Here is a 14,872-nt window from a genome sequence, read left to right on the forward strand (position 1 = left end):
GGTCCAATTAAGATATCACACATATTTCACATAGTACATATTTTACTCTGACCTCTTCAATATCAGGGGTCAGAGCTTGAGGTGAGAAACTAAACACAACCCCTGTCAGTGTTTCAAGTACTGTGTTCATTTGGCAATAGAGAGTAGAATTACAGAAGCCATACATTCCTGTTGTCATTATAATGAACAATGAATAGAATAAGGAATTGAAAGTTTAAGTTTAATACTTTTATGGCAGATTCAAAGCGTGAGTGTATTGAAAGATTCGGGAAGCAGCCCAATGCTCGTATAGTACACGACGATGACCAGCTCTGCACCACAGAATACTCACGGATCGTCCCTTTGGAAAACGGAGAGGTAAAATAAATAATTAATCTAAACCGAAATTTTTACATTTTTCAAAAAGCAATCCTGTAAAAAAATATATTTTTTTTTACTTCATCCAGATTGTGGTTTCTCTTATAAACGGTCGGCCGGGGTCCAAAAACTTTGCCTACTCGCCAGTGCTACAAGACTTCACCAAGGCCACCAACATCCGCCTGCGCTTCCTCCGCACCAGCACCCTGTTGGGCCACCTGATCTCCAAGGCCCAGAGAGACCCCACCGTCACACGCAGGGTGAGGCCCATTCTGCACCGCCTCACACAACGGTGTCATGCTGTCTGATTCTTGTTTCCCATTGGGGCAAACCACACCGGCCTGTCGCCTCCTGCTCCCGCATCCATCCTTGCCGGGTCTTCATGGTGAAACACGTTGAATATAAGTTAAAGCTCATGTTCCTCGTTCTGCTTTCCTGGAAGACTTCCAGAAATGTGTCTTAAAGATTCAGTACCAAAACGGCTCAGTCATTTGTTGATTTTACGATGAGGATAAGACAATGATGTCACCGGTTCATTCTAATGTTACCACATAAAACTGGCCTTAACTGCATCTGGTTGAACAAGTTTAAGCCAGACATTTTTTCTGCTGTGAAAACGCCGTTTATTACTTTGAAAAGTGTCCGGTAAGAACATTTTCCCAATTTGTTGACAGTATTACTATAGTATCAAAGACATCAGCATCGGGGGACGCTGTGTTTGTCATGGGCATGCACAGGTGTGTGCTCGGGGGCGTTACCAGGACAACCCTAACAGGTTAGTAATGATTTTCTTCTTAAGGCTCTAAAATTGTGACACAATGCTTTTGTGTGGAAACCGGTTGAATTTCTTGACCTGGTTTGTTATAAACATTTTAAAAGTCAACTTTGATATTAAACATAAACCACTAAATCAATTTCCTGTGATCATTCATTAACTTAATACATTTTTTGTACAATGGACTCTTGTGTATGAACAGTGCATTGAGATGACTAACTGAGGCAAAGACTGCAGAGATTCTGCTAATCTAGTGGAGTAATCCAGTGAGTGGTTTTTGAGGAAGGACTATTGGTTTAAAGCTGCTCCAATCAATATTTTCTCTTATCAAATAAATTTGCATTTTGTGAAATGTTTAGCCAAATGGCTGCCAAAATGGTTCTGTTAGCTTATTCTGCTGCCCCCAAATGAATAGATTTAGTGTTTTGTGCCTGCAGATCACTAAATCCACGTGCCTTATCTTCTGTCTGCAGACTCCGGTGTGAGTGCCAACACAACACCTGTGGCGAGTCATGTGACCGCTGCTGCCCGGGCTTTAACCAGAAGCCATGGCGCGTTGCCACTCCAGACAGTCCGAACGAGTGTTTTGGTGAGTGTGCATGTACAGTGGTTGGGTCAATGTGTAAGACACAGCGCTCTCTCACGCTCCCTGCGCTGCTGGCGTCTTGATTCACGGCCACAGAGTGGACCCGAGTGTCCTCCTGCCTCTGATTTTTAAGCCCTGTGGGCCATGCCCTGTTATGGTGTTGTAGAGAACCTCGGTGAAGAGTTGAGAGGACATTCCTCACATGGTATGTGTAAAGTACAGCACAGTGCACAACTAGCAGCTGGATGACAGCTTTTCATCGTCTGCTCAGCCCGGTAATCAGCCGGCTAATCAGAACCTACCTGAGAGTCCGTCGTGCCAGCTCATTGGTCGAGCCGTCCAGTCAGCCCGAAGGGTCTGGTGTCAGCTGGAATCTAAATACTTTGGGCTGTTGACAAATTTTCCCTTTTATGAAAAATGACCTTGTAGCAGCCACCAAAGAGAGAGAGAGAGAGAGAGAGAGAGAAGTGATGAATCAGACTCTTTAATCAGTGCGCTCTTGCAGTGGAAATGCACCCTCATAAACATTAATGAGACACAGGGTGGTATTCAGGAAGAGGATGCACTTTCTTGTTTAATTTTGATTTTATAGTTTCTCTTGATATTTAACAGGCAGACTTAAACCTCCTATTTTTACTTGACTAGCTTAAGGTGCTCAAATACAGACCTGGCAGTAAGAGGTTATTTGGTTAGGCATATAGAATAATTTGTGTGTGTGTGTGTGTGTGTGTGTCGGGGGTTTCCTTCTTAGCTTGCCAGTGTTTCTCCCATGCCTCTGACTGTTATTACGACCCAGAGGTGGAAAAGAGGGGAGCAAGTTTAGACACCTTCGGAAGGTACGACGGAGGGGGCGTGTGCATCAACTGTCAGGTATGAAATTCATGTCAAGTCTAAACTGATTCCAGTGTGTGCAAGTGCATGGTGATTGTGAATTATTTACCTTCTTTGAGTGCTCTGGAGTATTTTACATTTACATACTTTGCTAACTATTCCAGTTTCTTTTGTCAAAATAAAGTATAATGTGTCATATATTAATATGATATCCCTCTGAAATCCCTCTGAGATCCAGATGCAGAGTGTATAGGAAATCATCGTGTCAAATGTGCATTTTAAACACAAGATTCTATTTGACATAGCAAATGTACTCTAATGCACTGTTATGCTCATTAAATTATTTTTACTGGTCCATTTTGTATGAGTTGTGGCTCACATCAAATTGTTGTGTTCTTAAATAAGCACAACACTGCTGGAGTGAACTGTGATCGATGCCTTGACGGTTTCTACAGACCTTTTGGAATCCCTCCTGAGTCGCCCACTGGATGCATACGTGAGTCTGTGGACGTCCCTTTCATTTAAAGTGGTCACATTGAATAGATTTTTGATCTGATTTTTTTGAGTCCTTTTGTCATTGACTTTACTACTTGTTTAGTTGTACTTAGATATTGATTTAAATTATTTATGTAATTCATTTTTGTATGCAAGTTATTCAACCAAATGGGGTTAGAATTTCTGAAGATCACATTGTGCAGCGGCTTTAATTAATGCAATACTAAAGCATACTACGAAAATATAACATTAGGGTTGAGCTTTCAAATGTCCAGGTCACAGCCATAGATCCCTTTGGGGTGTCTAACCAAGTATATATTTAATGTATGACAAACAAGTGAAGTAAAAACACTGACTCAAATAGCACCATTGCACCAGCACTTGTATTATTGCTAAACTCGGCTCTGCTCTTGTTTACATTACTTTAATGGTCCATGGCGTTCCCTCGCCATATAAATAGCTGCCAGTTGTGTTTGCAAGTTCCACAGTATTACAGTTAAACTAGTCGCCCATGGTGCTTTCAAAAAATAAACCACAAACTCTATTTGGTTAAAAAAAAAAGTCAAGTCGGCCAAAAGTTCAGAAATGATTTTTTAAAATTTTTTTATCTGTCTTTTTTATACACTTTATTTTGTTGCATTGTGATCCCACACGTAGTGTGGTTACAGCAGTTCCCAGACCACAATGGGAAATAAAGGATGAGTGTCCAGTAATGAATATTCTCTCAAAAGCCACAGACCTTATGGTTTTTGACTTAATCTAACATATAACAGAGCAAAAGTTGTATTCCTAAGGAAATAGAATAACAACAATAGATTTCAACATTAGTAATACTGTTTTCCATAAATGTGAGTAAGAAAAACATATTTTTTCAATAGGGCACAACCCCAGATGAAAATGATATGAATGTTAATGACGTCGGGCTCCACCCCCGGTGTGCGTTGCACATTTATCTGTAAATAAATGTTGATTGAGAAAAAGCCAACATGCCACCCCACCAGCCTGTCGGTGTGATGAAAGGACTACAGCCGGCTGTGAGATGGAGTCGGGAAGGTGTGTCTGCCAGACACAATTTGCTGGAGAAAACTGTGATCGCTGTGCAGACGGATTCCATTCCTACCCTCAGTGCATTAGTGAGTATTTACCTTTCCTTTTTTTTGTCTTAAATGATACCAAATCATCCCTTTAACACTGCCCTTGTTCCTCTTGGCTCAAGGACAACAGAACACGTTGATGAAGTGATGTGTCTGTGTTTGGGAGCACGGGTGAAACACAATCTTTGACGTCTGGAATCGGTTTCATGTTCCCCCCTTTTTTTTAGCCTTTTGTGTTTCAGTCTCTTCCCTTGAGGGAAGTATGCATTCAATGCAGGAGGATTTATGCCCATGCCTTGGCATTGACTACCATGCAAAGGTTCCTCTAAGCAAATAGATATTATCCTCACAGAAGAGAGTTCACCCATCTTATCTTAGTGTGATCCGGCTGCAGGATTTCCTGTACTCGTCATGAAGACTGATTCATTTCTTTGACTGACTGAAGTATTTTTAAGGGTTTGTAATATAACCCTGCATATATATTTTTTTATGTCATTCAAATGAATGAATTGTTAAAAAATCAGACTTTTCCTTTTCAACAGAAATGTGTTACTAGAAGTTGTTATTAGATCGGTGTCTCTTCTTATGACCACAATAGACGCCTTGACCAACTGGTCTAAACACGCTACCAGAGTCATTTCAGGAGAATCCTGCGGTTTTGTGTCGTCATATAAAATGTCTACAACTTGTACGTGTAATACAGAAGATCCAAGTCTTGGTTTATTGCTTTTATAATAATATGATTCTTTGCGTTAGGGATCACAGTATCAAAGGGATGTTGTTTCCCTTTTAATGCATTCCTTTATTTGACAGTGTCAAAGCATGTAATCAAATCAGTGAAATACAATTTATTTGTCAACTATTCCTTGAAACAATGTTTTCCTCTGCCTGCATTTTGTGGAGCCCTTTAATGTCCTTGTCATCACTAAGTAGTGAAAAGTATTACTTTTCATTTTTATTTTCAGGTTAATAATGATTTTTTATTATATTTTCTACAACATAATTCAACAAAGGTAAACAGAGATGGCTCAAACAGAATATCTTCGGGTCAATGCTTTTTTCAATAATATATTCTGACTCAGATTGTGCTCTATCAGTAGAGCAGAGAGTTAAAGGGTAAATAAAAGCAATTCTCCACTGTGATGAATGAAATTGAACTTTTCATTTGACTTCACAGTTCCCCATCAGTAGAGGTCTTAATTCTATATCCTCTGCACTCAGGATATCCCGTGTACCAGACGACCACCCAGTCCCCTGCAGGACCTATTGTGGGTAAGTCAACAATACTTTGCCCTGTCTCAAACCGCAGTTTGGATTGAAGGATTTCTTTAAACAGTCATGTTGCTCACCGTTGATCCCATTCCTCCCTCTTCCTTTCTCTCTGTTAAGGGCCCACCGCTTGTCCTCCTGGTTATTTTGGCTCCCCCAGCTGTCAACGTGAGTGTGATTATGTGCTGTTGTGCTGCCAGGTGTTTGCACAGCCATGCTGTGATAATTGCATTGACTGATTCTGAAAGAAATAAGACAAAAGAACGACTGAAACTGTATCCTGTTGAAGAGCTTTTTTACAAGGCGTGCTTTTCCTTTTTCTTGGAGTCACATTCACGTACAGGCAGCCCAGGTTGTTTGAAGGGCTTGGACAACTTAGAAGTCTTGATAAATGTCAAGAAAACCCCCCGGTTAAAAGTCAGATAATATTTATAGGCCTTAAAACCAAACTAGTAGTACATTAGGAATGGTTTAATGGGACGGTTGTAATACATTTATGGTATATTGTCAAAATGAGTAAATCTGCTGCTCCGGGACAACAGAACTCTCGCAATTGTTCAGCAACACACTGTTGGTCCTAAATGATCGTGTCCATCACTTAGGATTTAAGTTCAAGTGGTCAATGTCCCCTCTTAGGAAAGCAATGGTCCTTTGGGAACGTGAGAACTAACCAGTCTATTATTAGTTATAGCCTCTGTGTTTTAAATTCCCATTTCTGGTTTCCTCTAAGCCGCCAATCCATTATTAGAAAAACAGGGCTTCTATTAAAACAAAGACCTTTATCCCCGTCTTATTTGTCAGATAATGTAGGCGAACATTAACTCCTGTGAGCTGACTCAGATGGAATGTTATCATCAGCCATCCAGAAGCTGATATTAATGTTTTGGGGCTGCATAGGGACAAAGAACACAGTGGCTGCAGTGGCTATCTTGTCCCAGTGCCAAGTCCGTTCACATACCAGTACCAGGGGAAGCTCGGCAAGATGTGGGAACTAACGCAGCCGTACCAGCGTGTGCCACAATGTGAGCATAGTTCAGAAGACGGAAGTATTTGTCATTCTCCTGTAGTTCAGCTCATTTATAAGCAAGCTTCAGGGTGCAACAGGGTTACTCTTTACACTTTCTATAAGTTTGGATTTCATTTCTTTACTTGTATTGTAAGTGAAAACGCCTCATGTGTTTGTGCACAGTGTGTACGTGTGACTACAGGGGGACGCTGGACAGGGTGTGTGATGCCGGAGGCCGCTGCCTGTGCCGCCATGGTGTGGAAGGGGAGCGATGTGACCGCTGTCGATCAGGACACCACTCCTTCCCGGACTGCCAGGGTGAGAAAGATTATAATACCGGTGTAAACTAAGCGTGTGTGCTTGAAAAAAGGAAATTAGCGAGCTTGTTCTTTGTCGTTACCAACATAAAACTTCCCTTTGTTGGCATGGATCTCCTCGGACAAGATTCTGGAGCAGGTTCACTTCGAGCTGTTCGTGTGCTTTTAACAACCAAGGATCCCTAAAAATGACCCTCCTGAAACAGCCAGACCAACAGAACTCTATTTATTATTATTTATGGCCATATATCTACGTTTTTATATCACTTTCAAACCCGCTGGTCTCTTGCTCCAGCGTGTGCCTGTGACGGGGCCGGCGCGGCCGACGGCGTTTGCAGTCCAAGTGGCCAGTGCGTTTGCCTTCCCAGGTACACGGGCCAGGAGTGTGACCAATGTGCACCGGGCTACTATGGATACCCCGACTGCGCTGGTAAGTGGCTTTGATCCCTCTCGGCCCCCGCAGTGGAAATATGACGGGACAACCAATCGGCTGCCTGGGATCTGAGGGGCTGTGGAAAAAATGTGTCCGCTTGTTTTTCGCTGGGCTTATTGGGGCGTCTTCCTTGTGGAGCTCGCGCTCCCACAGTTGTCATTTATTTATTTAATAAAGTATTCTGCACGACACAACCTTTTCACAGAGTAGAGGAGCATGAGAAATTTATGCACTTCCATCTAGGGAATCACGTTGCCAAGAATAGACAACTGGGAATCAGAAGGAAATCGCATTATGGAATCATTTTTAATACCAGATTCAACGGTTACATTGCTCATGACTTACTTCAGCTTGTTTCCTGCCCCCAGCGTGTCAGTGTTCACAGCAAGGCTCATACGGCAGCATTTGCAACCCTGTGTCGGGTCAGTGTCTGTGTCTCCCGGGGCGGGTGGGCCAGCAGTGTGACCGCTGCGCCTCTGGACTCCGGTTCCCCGAGTGCTCAGGTACCTAGATACAAAAACATCATGCTTATGAAGGAGGTCATATTGGGAGCATCCCATAGACTAGTGGTAATGTAGATAGTTTTAGTATTGTAATATAAAAGGTTTTATCAATTTCATGTGTAGATAGTTCTCTTTGAGCCGTGTTTAATAATCCAATACAAAGAGTAACAGTACAGTTTCCTGATTTACTCATGTGTATTTTACTTTGGTTTAATATATTTTGTACTTCCAGGGCCCATCAACGTGTGTAACCCAGGAGGAACTGAGGTCATTGATCCTCAAACGGTATGCTAATCCCCAAAACCCCCCCATCTTTTTTCTCTACAGAAGCCCAAGTCTAATCATGTTTTTATTTGGCCTGATGAAAAAGAAGTGTTCAAAGTCTAATTCCAGCACGGGGCCCTTTGGGTGTGGATTTACGTCACTTTACATCATCAAGTTGTACAACTGATAACACCGCCGTGCAGCTAATTTCACAAGCAGTTGTTTTGCTCTGAAATGTAAACGCAATCAAACTAAAGGAACAGAGACTTCCTTCCATTTTGAAGAGACAGAAAAAACAAAGAGATTGTGAATGGTTTTCCCCTCCTCTATTTTGGGACGTGTGCTAGAGCTGAAAGTAACGCAAAAACACTGATTTCCACTCAATGCAGGCAGCGATTTTAAACGTTAAAAAGCCTCATCTGACTCTACAGGGCGCATGTCACTGTGTAGCAACCTCAGAGGGAACCCTTTGCGACAAGTGTAAACCTCTGTACTGGAAACTGGCTGCAGACAGCTCTCGAGGCTGCGTCGGTAAGAGCTGATAATAGCAAACTTCATTTCATGAACTTTGTAAGAAAATAACGTTATTGACCTCCTGTCAGCAAAGTGTCCCGGTCTTAATTATTTGGCTCTATGAGTATTAGACCTGATTACTAATGTATTAAATCACAAGTCCCAATCAGACATGGCAGTCAGAGTGATAGGGGTCTTGGCCCCTTTTACCCAGAGGATATGTCATCATTACCCCTGTCAACAAGGCCGGATATGCCTTCCTGTCCCTCAGAAGGGAATAACACACAAATGCAGACAAATTGCTGTTAACTGATTTGAGTCATGATGTCATGCTGTGACTTTTCAGTAATGACAACCAATCGGCAAATTTCAAACAGTACTGCCCTCATCCCCCTAACAGAAATGAACAGCTTCAGGCTTTGTCCACATACTTGTCTTATGTTACAAACCAAGAATTTTGCCGTCACAGCACTACCGGACAAAAGAGCTTAATATCCTGAGATTTCCTCTGGTTGACCGGCATTTCATTCAAAAGCAAGCTGTGGCCGTGAAACTATTTTGGCCCTTTGATGTGCAGATCTCTAAAGATTGTGTGTGTGTGTGTGTGGGGGGGGGGGGGGGGGGGGGTTGTGCCGTTCTGTTTAGCCCATGAACAAGACAAAATCATGTAATCAGAGTCTATTCGCTGCATGTCCCCCTTTGTGCTTTCCTACCCCCGTGTGTCAGAGTGTCGGTGTGAAGTGAAGGGGACCCTGAGCGGTGTTGGAGAGTGTGAACAGGTGAGTTTTTTTTTTTTATTACTCGCAGTGACTGATTTTTTACAGAATGGCTTAATCACAGTTTTGTGTATTTATTTGGTTTGTCTTTGTTTAGAAAGGTGGACAGTGTCACTGTAAGCCCAATGCATGTGGGCATGCATGTGAAACCTGTAAGGATGGATACTTCCTGTTGCAGAAAAAACATTATTTGGGCTGTCAAGGTAAGTTGCTCTTCTTCACCACATCTCTCTTACACATGATATTATTTTAAACTATGTTACTTTAACAAATTATCATTTGAGGAGCAATAAAATAAAGTGGTTGATCAGCTTGTTGCAGTTATATTCAGAAAATACAGTATGTAGAGTTGACAAACACTCCAAACCTTCCCCCATAGAGGTTTGATAAAACTAATAAAACGATGCTGTTTTCGTGCCTCATAGGTTGTCAGTGTGATTTGGGCGGTGCCATCGACACGGCGTGCGATGAGGTGTCCGGACAGTGTCGGTGTCAGAAGAACGTACTTGGCCTTAAATGCACAGAGTAAGATGGGGCCGACCTGAATGTCAATTTTGTCCATTCCCATCAGTTTCAGTCACTGTTTGAAGAAATGAAACGAATTCTGGTGCTGGTGTGTTTCGAGATGATGTGGAGTAAAGTGCAACTCGCCGCTTCTGTAAGCTGGAGACGGATTCAACACCCACATGGTCACTTTACGGTTTATGACATAAGAGACGAGAGTCTCCAAATGAGCCGCCATGGTGGTCCGGTTTGCCATCCAGGAGCACGCAGTCCATGTGTGAAAGCAGTTGTATGATCATGTAAAAACATTTTAAAAAAAAACAAATGTTCATGCATCCTGTTAGTCCAGCACCAAGCTACTACTTCCCCACTCTTCACCAACTGAGGTTTGAGGTCGAGGATGGGACAACGCCGAATGCCAGACCAGTGCGCTTTGGTTACGACCCCCAAGAGTTCCCAGATTTCAGCTGGAGAGGTTACGCCGTAATGTCTCCTGCACAGGTCAGTACGTCTTCACATCGGGACCGTTGACCCACTGATTGTTCTTCTAAATGATACTATTACCATCTGCCACTTCAATCACCCTATAGCTTCCCTTTTCTTAAATCTCTTCTGCCGCCACTATGATTGTTTTGCTTCTACCTTTTGCCCTGATGTTCCTGATTCAGCACAAAACCTCCTATCACATCAGCGCTCTCTCTTAGAACTAACGCTATCTCTCTTCAGCCGGAGGTGATCCTAAAGCTTACCCTCGGCTTTGCTGGCCCTTTCCATATTGTCATGCGCTACTCCGTCCCCCAAAGAAAGGGGAGAGTCCGTGTAAGGGCAAGGATCTTGGTGGTGGACGAAACCGTCTCTCAGTCTTTATGCAGTGACTGTAAGTGAAGGGCCTGCCGTCCTTTGGCCCTATGTTTCACTCTTCAGCTTTGCTTGCTTTCACTTGATTAACCCGGCTGGGTTCGCTGCCCACCTGACATTTCTCATAACATTACATACTAATCGCCACTCGGGCCCTCAGCTGTGTGTCATTGTCGTCCCTGCAGAGTGAAGTCAGAGTAACGGTGAATGTTGAGCGCAAAGGCGAGGGGCAGCACTTGTTCCGCGTGGTTGTGCGTTTCACTAACCCGACCAGCACCAGTGTGACCGGTAGCATCGCGGCCACCAATAACAGAGGCGCTGCAGGTGAGGCTGCATCTCATCGTCATCAAATCTAACTCATCATTGATGAAACACGACAAGTAACCCAAGAGGTCATGTACACGATGTGTATCCTGCTCATAACTTTCCTCCCGTCATCTGTGAATGTGTCACAATACAGACATTTCTGCGTTTTTTTTTTCTTCTTCAGGGTCAGACCGGAGTACGGAAGTTATATTCCCAAAGAGCCCCTCTCCATCTTTCCTCACGGTCCCGGGAGAGGGCTTCGCCGAGCCCTTCACGTTGACCCCGGGGACATGGGTCATTCACATCAGGGCAGAGGGGGTTCTGCTGGTGAGTTCATGAAGGAGACTCCAATGTAGAAATGATGTCTCCTTGTGTAGTATTCCACTTTAAGTATTTTCAGACTTAAGACTAAAGGTTTATGACTCTGTGTGACTCCAGGACTATTTAGTGCTGCTGCCGCGGGATTACTATGAGGCACCTTTGCTGCAGGAGAAGATCACCCGGCCCTGCACATATTTACCCACTGCGAACAAGGATACAAAGTAACTTTTCTTTTCAGCCATTTTATATTAAACACTAATGCATGACATGGGTTGGTGTAGTTTCTACAGCCATCCATTCTGTTCTTCATACTGCACACACAAAGCTCTGGGTTTTCAATATATATTTATCGTCTTAGTTTCTTTACATAACATGATCTGGGGTAAGTCTATAATGATGCCTGTGAGGGCTTAGCTTGTACAGGTGTTTTTTTATGTCTATAATACATCATAACATACAGATGTTTTGCTATACGCCAAAGGGAAAGGCAAGAAATCCCATAATTGTTTCGTAAATGCACTACGTTAACAGAACGTATGGATAATGGATTACAATCAAAAACGAACTCGCATCAACTTGTATACTAAGCAATGTTGTAATGATATCAACTCAAACAGGAGGGTCGTGTAATCATTGCTGACTCAGCCGGTGCAAATGTGTGTCTCTGTCTCAGCTGTCTGTTGTATAAGCATGTGGCCATGGACCGCTTCAGCTCCGCACTGGGCTCACAAGGAAAACTCAGCAGCAGTCACGGCGGGCGCAGGAGGAGGCGGGCCCGCGTGCGCCGGCTCACCCCGGATCACCCTCAGATGGCCGCTCTGCACGGCAGACAGGTAGGAGGCCCGGACGCAGGACTTTAACCCCTTAACATCGGAGTCGGAGAGTTTAGTTTGAAATATGGTCCCGTGAATCACGAGTAGGTTGAAAACACAGGTTATAAAATATCTTATCTGCCGTTTCAAAGTACAGAATATAAGGGGATGATTAAGCTTTCGGCATCGTGACCGTGGAATGATCTTTGCATTTAGTTGTGGCAAAATCTTTTAAATCACGAGTGGGACATGTGTTAATTGCTTTAATACTTAATGCGTTTTTTTAAATCTGTCACTGGACTTTCTAAAACATAAACCATGGTTACTTTGTATGATCTGTGTCATGTAGTCACAGCTCCAAGTCAGTCTGCATGTGCCTCGTCCCGGCCCGTACGCCCTCGTCCTGGAGTACGCCAGCGAGGTGGACGCCGTCCAGAATGTCAACATAGTCATCAGGGACCCATCAGCTGACCAGATCCCAGCCAGGGCCAACATATACAGTTGTGCCTTCAGGTGAGTCTGTCTTTGGGGTTTGTTGCTTCAGATCAAAAAACGGTCTTCACCATATGATGTGATAACGTTTTTTCAATCTTTATGTGTCTTTGCAGCTTCTTGTGCCGGAGCGTCGCAGTGGACAGCAGTAACAGGGTGACCACGTTCCAGCTCACCCACAAGACGGAGATACATCTGCAAACCACCACCGCGTCCTTCCTTTTGGTGCGGGAAGTGTTTCCGCAATCCATTCAACAAGAGCCGGATATCTAGACAACGGCGTGCCGTCTCAAACACTTTTGCTTCTTCCTTAGTATAAAGTTTACGCAGTTCCTGCGGAGGAGTTCTCTATTGACTACGTCGGCCCAAAAGTGCTGTGTGTCTCCACCAATGGGCGCTTCACTGAGGACAGGTAGGTCACCTGGAATGCGCCCCATTCACGTTGTGTATGCTACCACTCTACATTTCTCTGGAGGCACTTCTGTTTTCCAGGTGTGAGGACACTCAGTCCTAAGGTTGCATGAGGCCGTTAACCTGAGGCTGAACTTCAAAACCTCTCTTTGACTCTGTCACACTGAATTTACTGTCTGGGTTAGATGTTACAAGTTACCTATGTGTCCACAGCTGTCAATTTGCAGTCCTTTCATTTACTGTGTAATCAACAATCTAGAAAGAAAACTAGAAGCTATGTTGGTTTGCTGGTGCCTTTTATTGGTTTATGTAAATATATAATATATATAGACCTAACCATATTCCATAGTTTCAGTATTCAATATTTAATATTTTTTCGAAAGCTAAAATACTAAAAACGGGCTTTTCCTCAGACTCATATCTATGAGTTTGTGATGTCGGAGAGAGAATGATTCCTGGAGATTATGGATGTTCTATTGGTGCCTGACCCCTCTCCAAACCATGGGGACATTATTCTGCTAAAATAACACTTGACAAACGCTGTCGACGCCTTGTCTCTGTTTACTGTTTCCAGCCGGTACTGCGTTCTGAGACAATTCGACAAGCCCACTTCAGCCCAGGTTTTATATGCGGCCCGCGATGGACGGCTATTTCCAGCACCAGCCGCTTCTCCCCAAAGAGAAGAGGATGAGGATTGGAGACCGAGGCGACAGATCGGGATGTTCACCGTCCCGGAACCTCAGGGTGACGGGATACTGCTTAAATTCCCTCAGGTGAAAGCCTTGTTGAACAATGTGACTTTTTAGTGGACTTTTGGACGCTTAAGCTTCCTCTGTGTTTTTTGTTTCCAGACGGAGATCACTTTCACTCCAAAGGTGCCTCTCCCAGGCTCGTATGTGGTTGTGGTCCATTATCACCAGCCTGAACATCCCTCCTTCCCCGTCGAAGTCCAAGTGGACGCAGGGCGGGAGTGGAAGGGTGGGTGCAAGTTAAATGAAACAAAATGTGAATGGGACTAAGGAGCTTCAAGTCCCTGTCTTCATGACAAAGATTATCAAAGGCCATGGACACACTTGCTTGTATGGCTTCGGTGCTGAGACGGATCATTGTGCAGCTTGCTCGCGATTCGTCTTTCAACTTCAACTCTGCTTTTCTCTTTGCAGGTTCGATAAACGCGTCCTTCTGCCCCGCCGTCTCAGGCTGCAGGGACGTTGTGATCGCTGACGGGCGCATTGCATTCGACTTTGACCATAATTCTTGGCAGCAGCCGAGCATCTCTCTCATCGTGCCGTACAAGAATACACTTATTCTGGTCTGTGTTCAAGTCAACCATTGGTTTCTTAGTTATGCTTGTTCACTACATTACATGAGGCCTAAATGGTAGAAAAAGGAAAAACAAAATTAGACATACTTTGCTGTAAAGTGATCAGGTGTGAGGAGGGGTCTGTGTTTGGTACTGTAGGTGCACTTGGCATTGTGAGGTGCTCCGTCCTCGGTGTTATACCAAATCCCCAACAACAACAATGAAAGGACTGTGTTCCACCTGGCAGCCACGCACGGCTTTCTAAAAGCTAAAAGCTAAGCTCCCAACCTCTGCTGGGCAAGGGCAGCTTGGGCTTTGCTTGCCTGTTGTTCACTCGGTTTCCTTTCCTAAGCTAGTAATAGAACAATAAATGATGTGGCTGAAACACTTGAAATCCTCCTAATATCTGTTTATCAAGCTGGATCCTACGGATTTAAATATATTGAGAGTTCTTATCATTTCTCGTGTCTTTTGTGTAGGATTATATCTTGTTGGTTCCTGATAGCAGTTACACCCCAGATCTCTTGAAAGAGAAGCTGCTGGATAAATCTGCAGATTTCCTACAGCAGTGTAGAGGAGACGGGTTCTATATTGAGTAAGTATCCACCATGTGATCAAAACAAGCACTGGACACCAATCCATTTTT

The 14,872-nt window shown here is 43.7% G+C and overlaps 1 protein-coding gene across 3 annotated transcripts in view; it reads left to right on the forward strand.

Annotated features, from left to right (window-relative positions):
- LOC119209667 (laminin subunit alpha-3-like) overlaps nucleotides 1–14,872 on the forward strand; it is a 45,843-nt gene that overhangs the window by 10,891 nt on the left and 20,080 nt on the right. For all 3 annotated transcript variants that reach the window (XM_037459128.2, XM_062557757.1, XM_037459127.2), the window contains exons 4-32: nucleotides 239–357; nucleotides 447–617; nucleotides 1,032–1,132; nucleotides 1,606–1,721; nucleotides 2,470–2,588; nucleotides 2,955–3,045; nucleotides 4,046–4,177; nucleotides 5,360–5,410; nucleotides 5,528–5,575; nucleotides 6,597–6,731; nucleotides 7,026–7,160; nucleotides 7,532–7,666; nucleotides 7,899–7,951; nucleotides 8,362–8,461; nucleotides 9,170–9,222; nucleotides 9,317–9,422; nucleotides 9,645–9,744; nucleotides 10,068–10,224; nucleotides 10,767–10,905; nucleotides 11,072–11,214; nucleotides 11,326–11,429; nucleotides 11,882–12,041; nucleotides 12,370–12,533; nucleotides 12,629–12,737; nucleotides 12,827–12,924; nucleotides 13,498–13,696; nucleotides 13,775–13,901; nucleotides 14,087–14,235; nucleotides 14,706–14,821. In XM_037459128.2, the coding sequence (XP_037315025.2) occupies nucleotides 239–357; nucleotides 447–617; nucleotides 1,032–1,132; nucleotides 1,606–1,721; nucleotides 2,470–2,588; nucleotides 2,955–3,045; nucleotides 4,046–4,177; nucleotides 5,360–5,410; nucleotides 5,528–5,575; nucleotides 6,597–6,731; nucleotides 7,026–7,160; nucleotides 7,532–7,666; nucleotides 7,899–7,951; nucleotides 8,362–8,461; nucleotides 9,170–9,222; nucleotides 9,317–9,422; nucleotides 9,645–9,744; nucleotides 10,068–10,224; nucleotides 10,767–10,905; nucleotides 11,072–11,214; nucleotides 11,326–11,429; nucleotides 11,882–12,041; nucleotides 12,370–12,533; nucleotides 12,629–12,737; nucleotides 12,827–12,924; nucleotides 13,498–13,696; nucleotides 13,775–13,901; nucleotides 14,087–14,235; nucleotides 14,706–14,821 (3,430 nt within the window). The remainder of the gene's footprint in view (nucleotides 1–238; nucleotides 358–446; nucleotides 618–1,031; nucleotides 1,133–1,605; nucleotides 1,722–2,469; nucleotides 2,589–2,954; nucleotides 3,046–4,045; nucleotides 4,178–5,359; nucleotides 5,411–5,527; nucleotides 5,576–6,596; nucleotides 6,732–7,025; nucleotides 7,161–7,531; nucleotides 7,667–7,898; nucleotides 7,952–8,361; nucleotides 8,462–9,169; nucleotides 9,223–9,316; nucleotides 9,423–9,644; nucleotides 9,745–10,067; nucleotides 10,225–10,766; nucleotides 10,906–11,071; nucleotides 11,215–11,325; nucleotides 11,430–11,881; nucleotides 12,042–12,369; nucleotides 12,534–12,628; nucleotides 12,738–12,826; nucleotides 12,925–13,497; nucleotides 13,697–13,774; nucleotides 13,902–14,086; nucleotides 14,236–14,705; nucleotides 14,822–14,872) is intronic.

Source organism: Pungitius pungitius, chromosome 15, assembly GCF_949316345.1.
Source record: "Pungitius pungitius chromosome 15, fPunPun2.1, whole genome shotgun sequence".
In the NCBI taxonomy this organism is placed as follows: domain Eukaryota; kingdom Metazoa; phylum Chordata; class Actinopteri; order Perciformes; family Gasterosteidae; genus Pungitius; species Pungitius pungitius.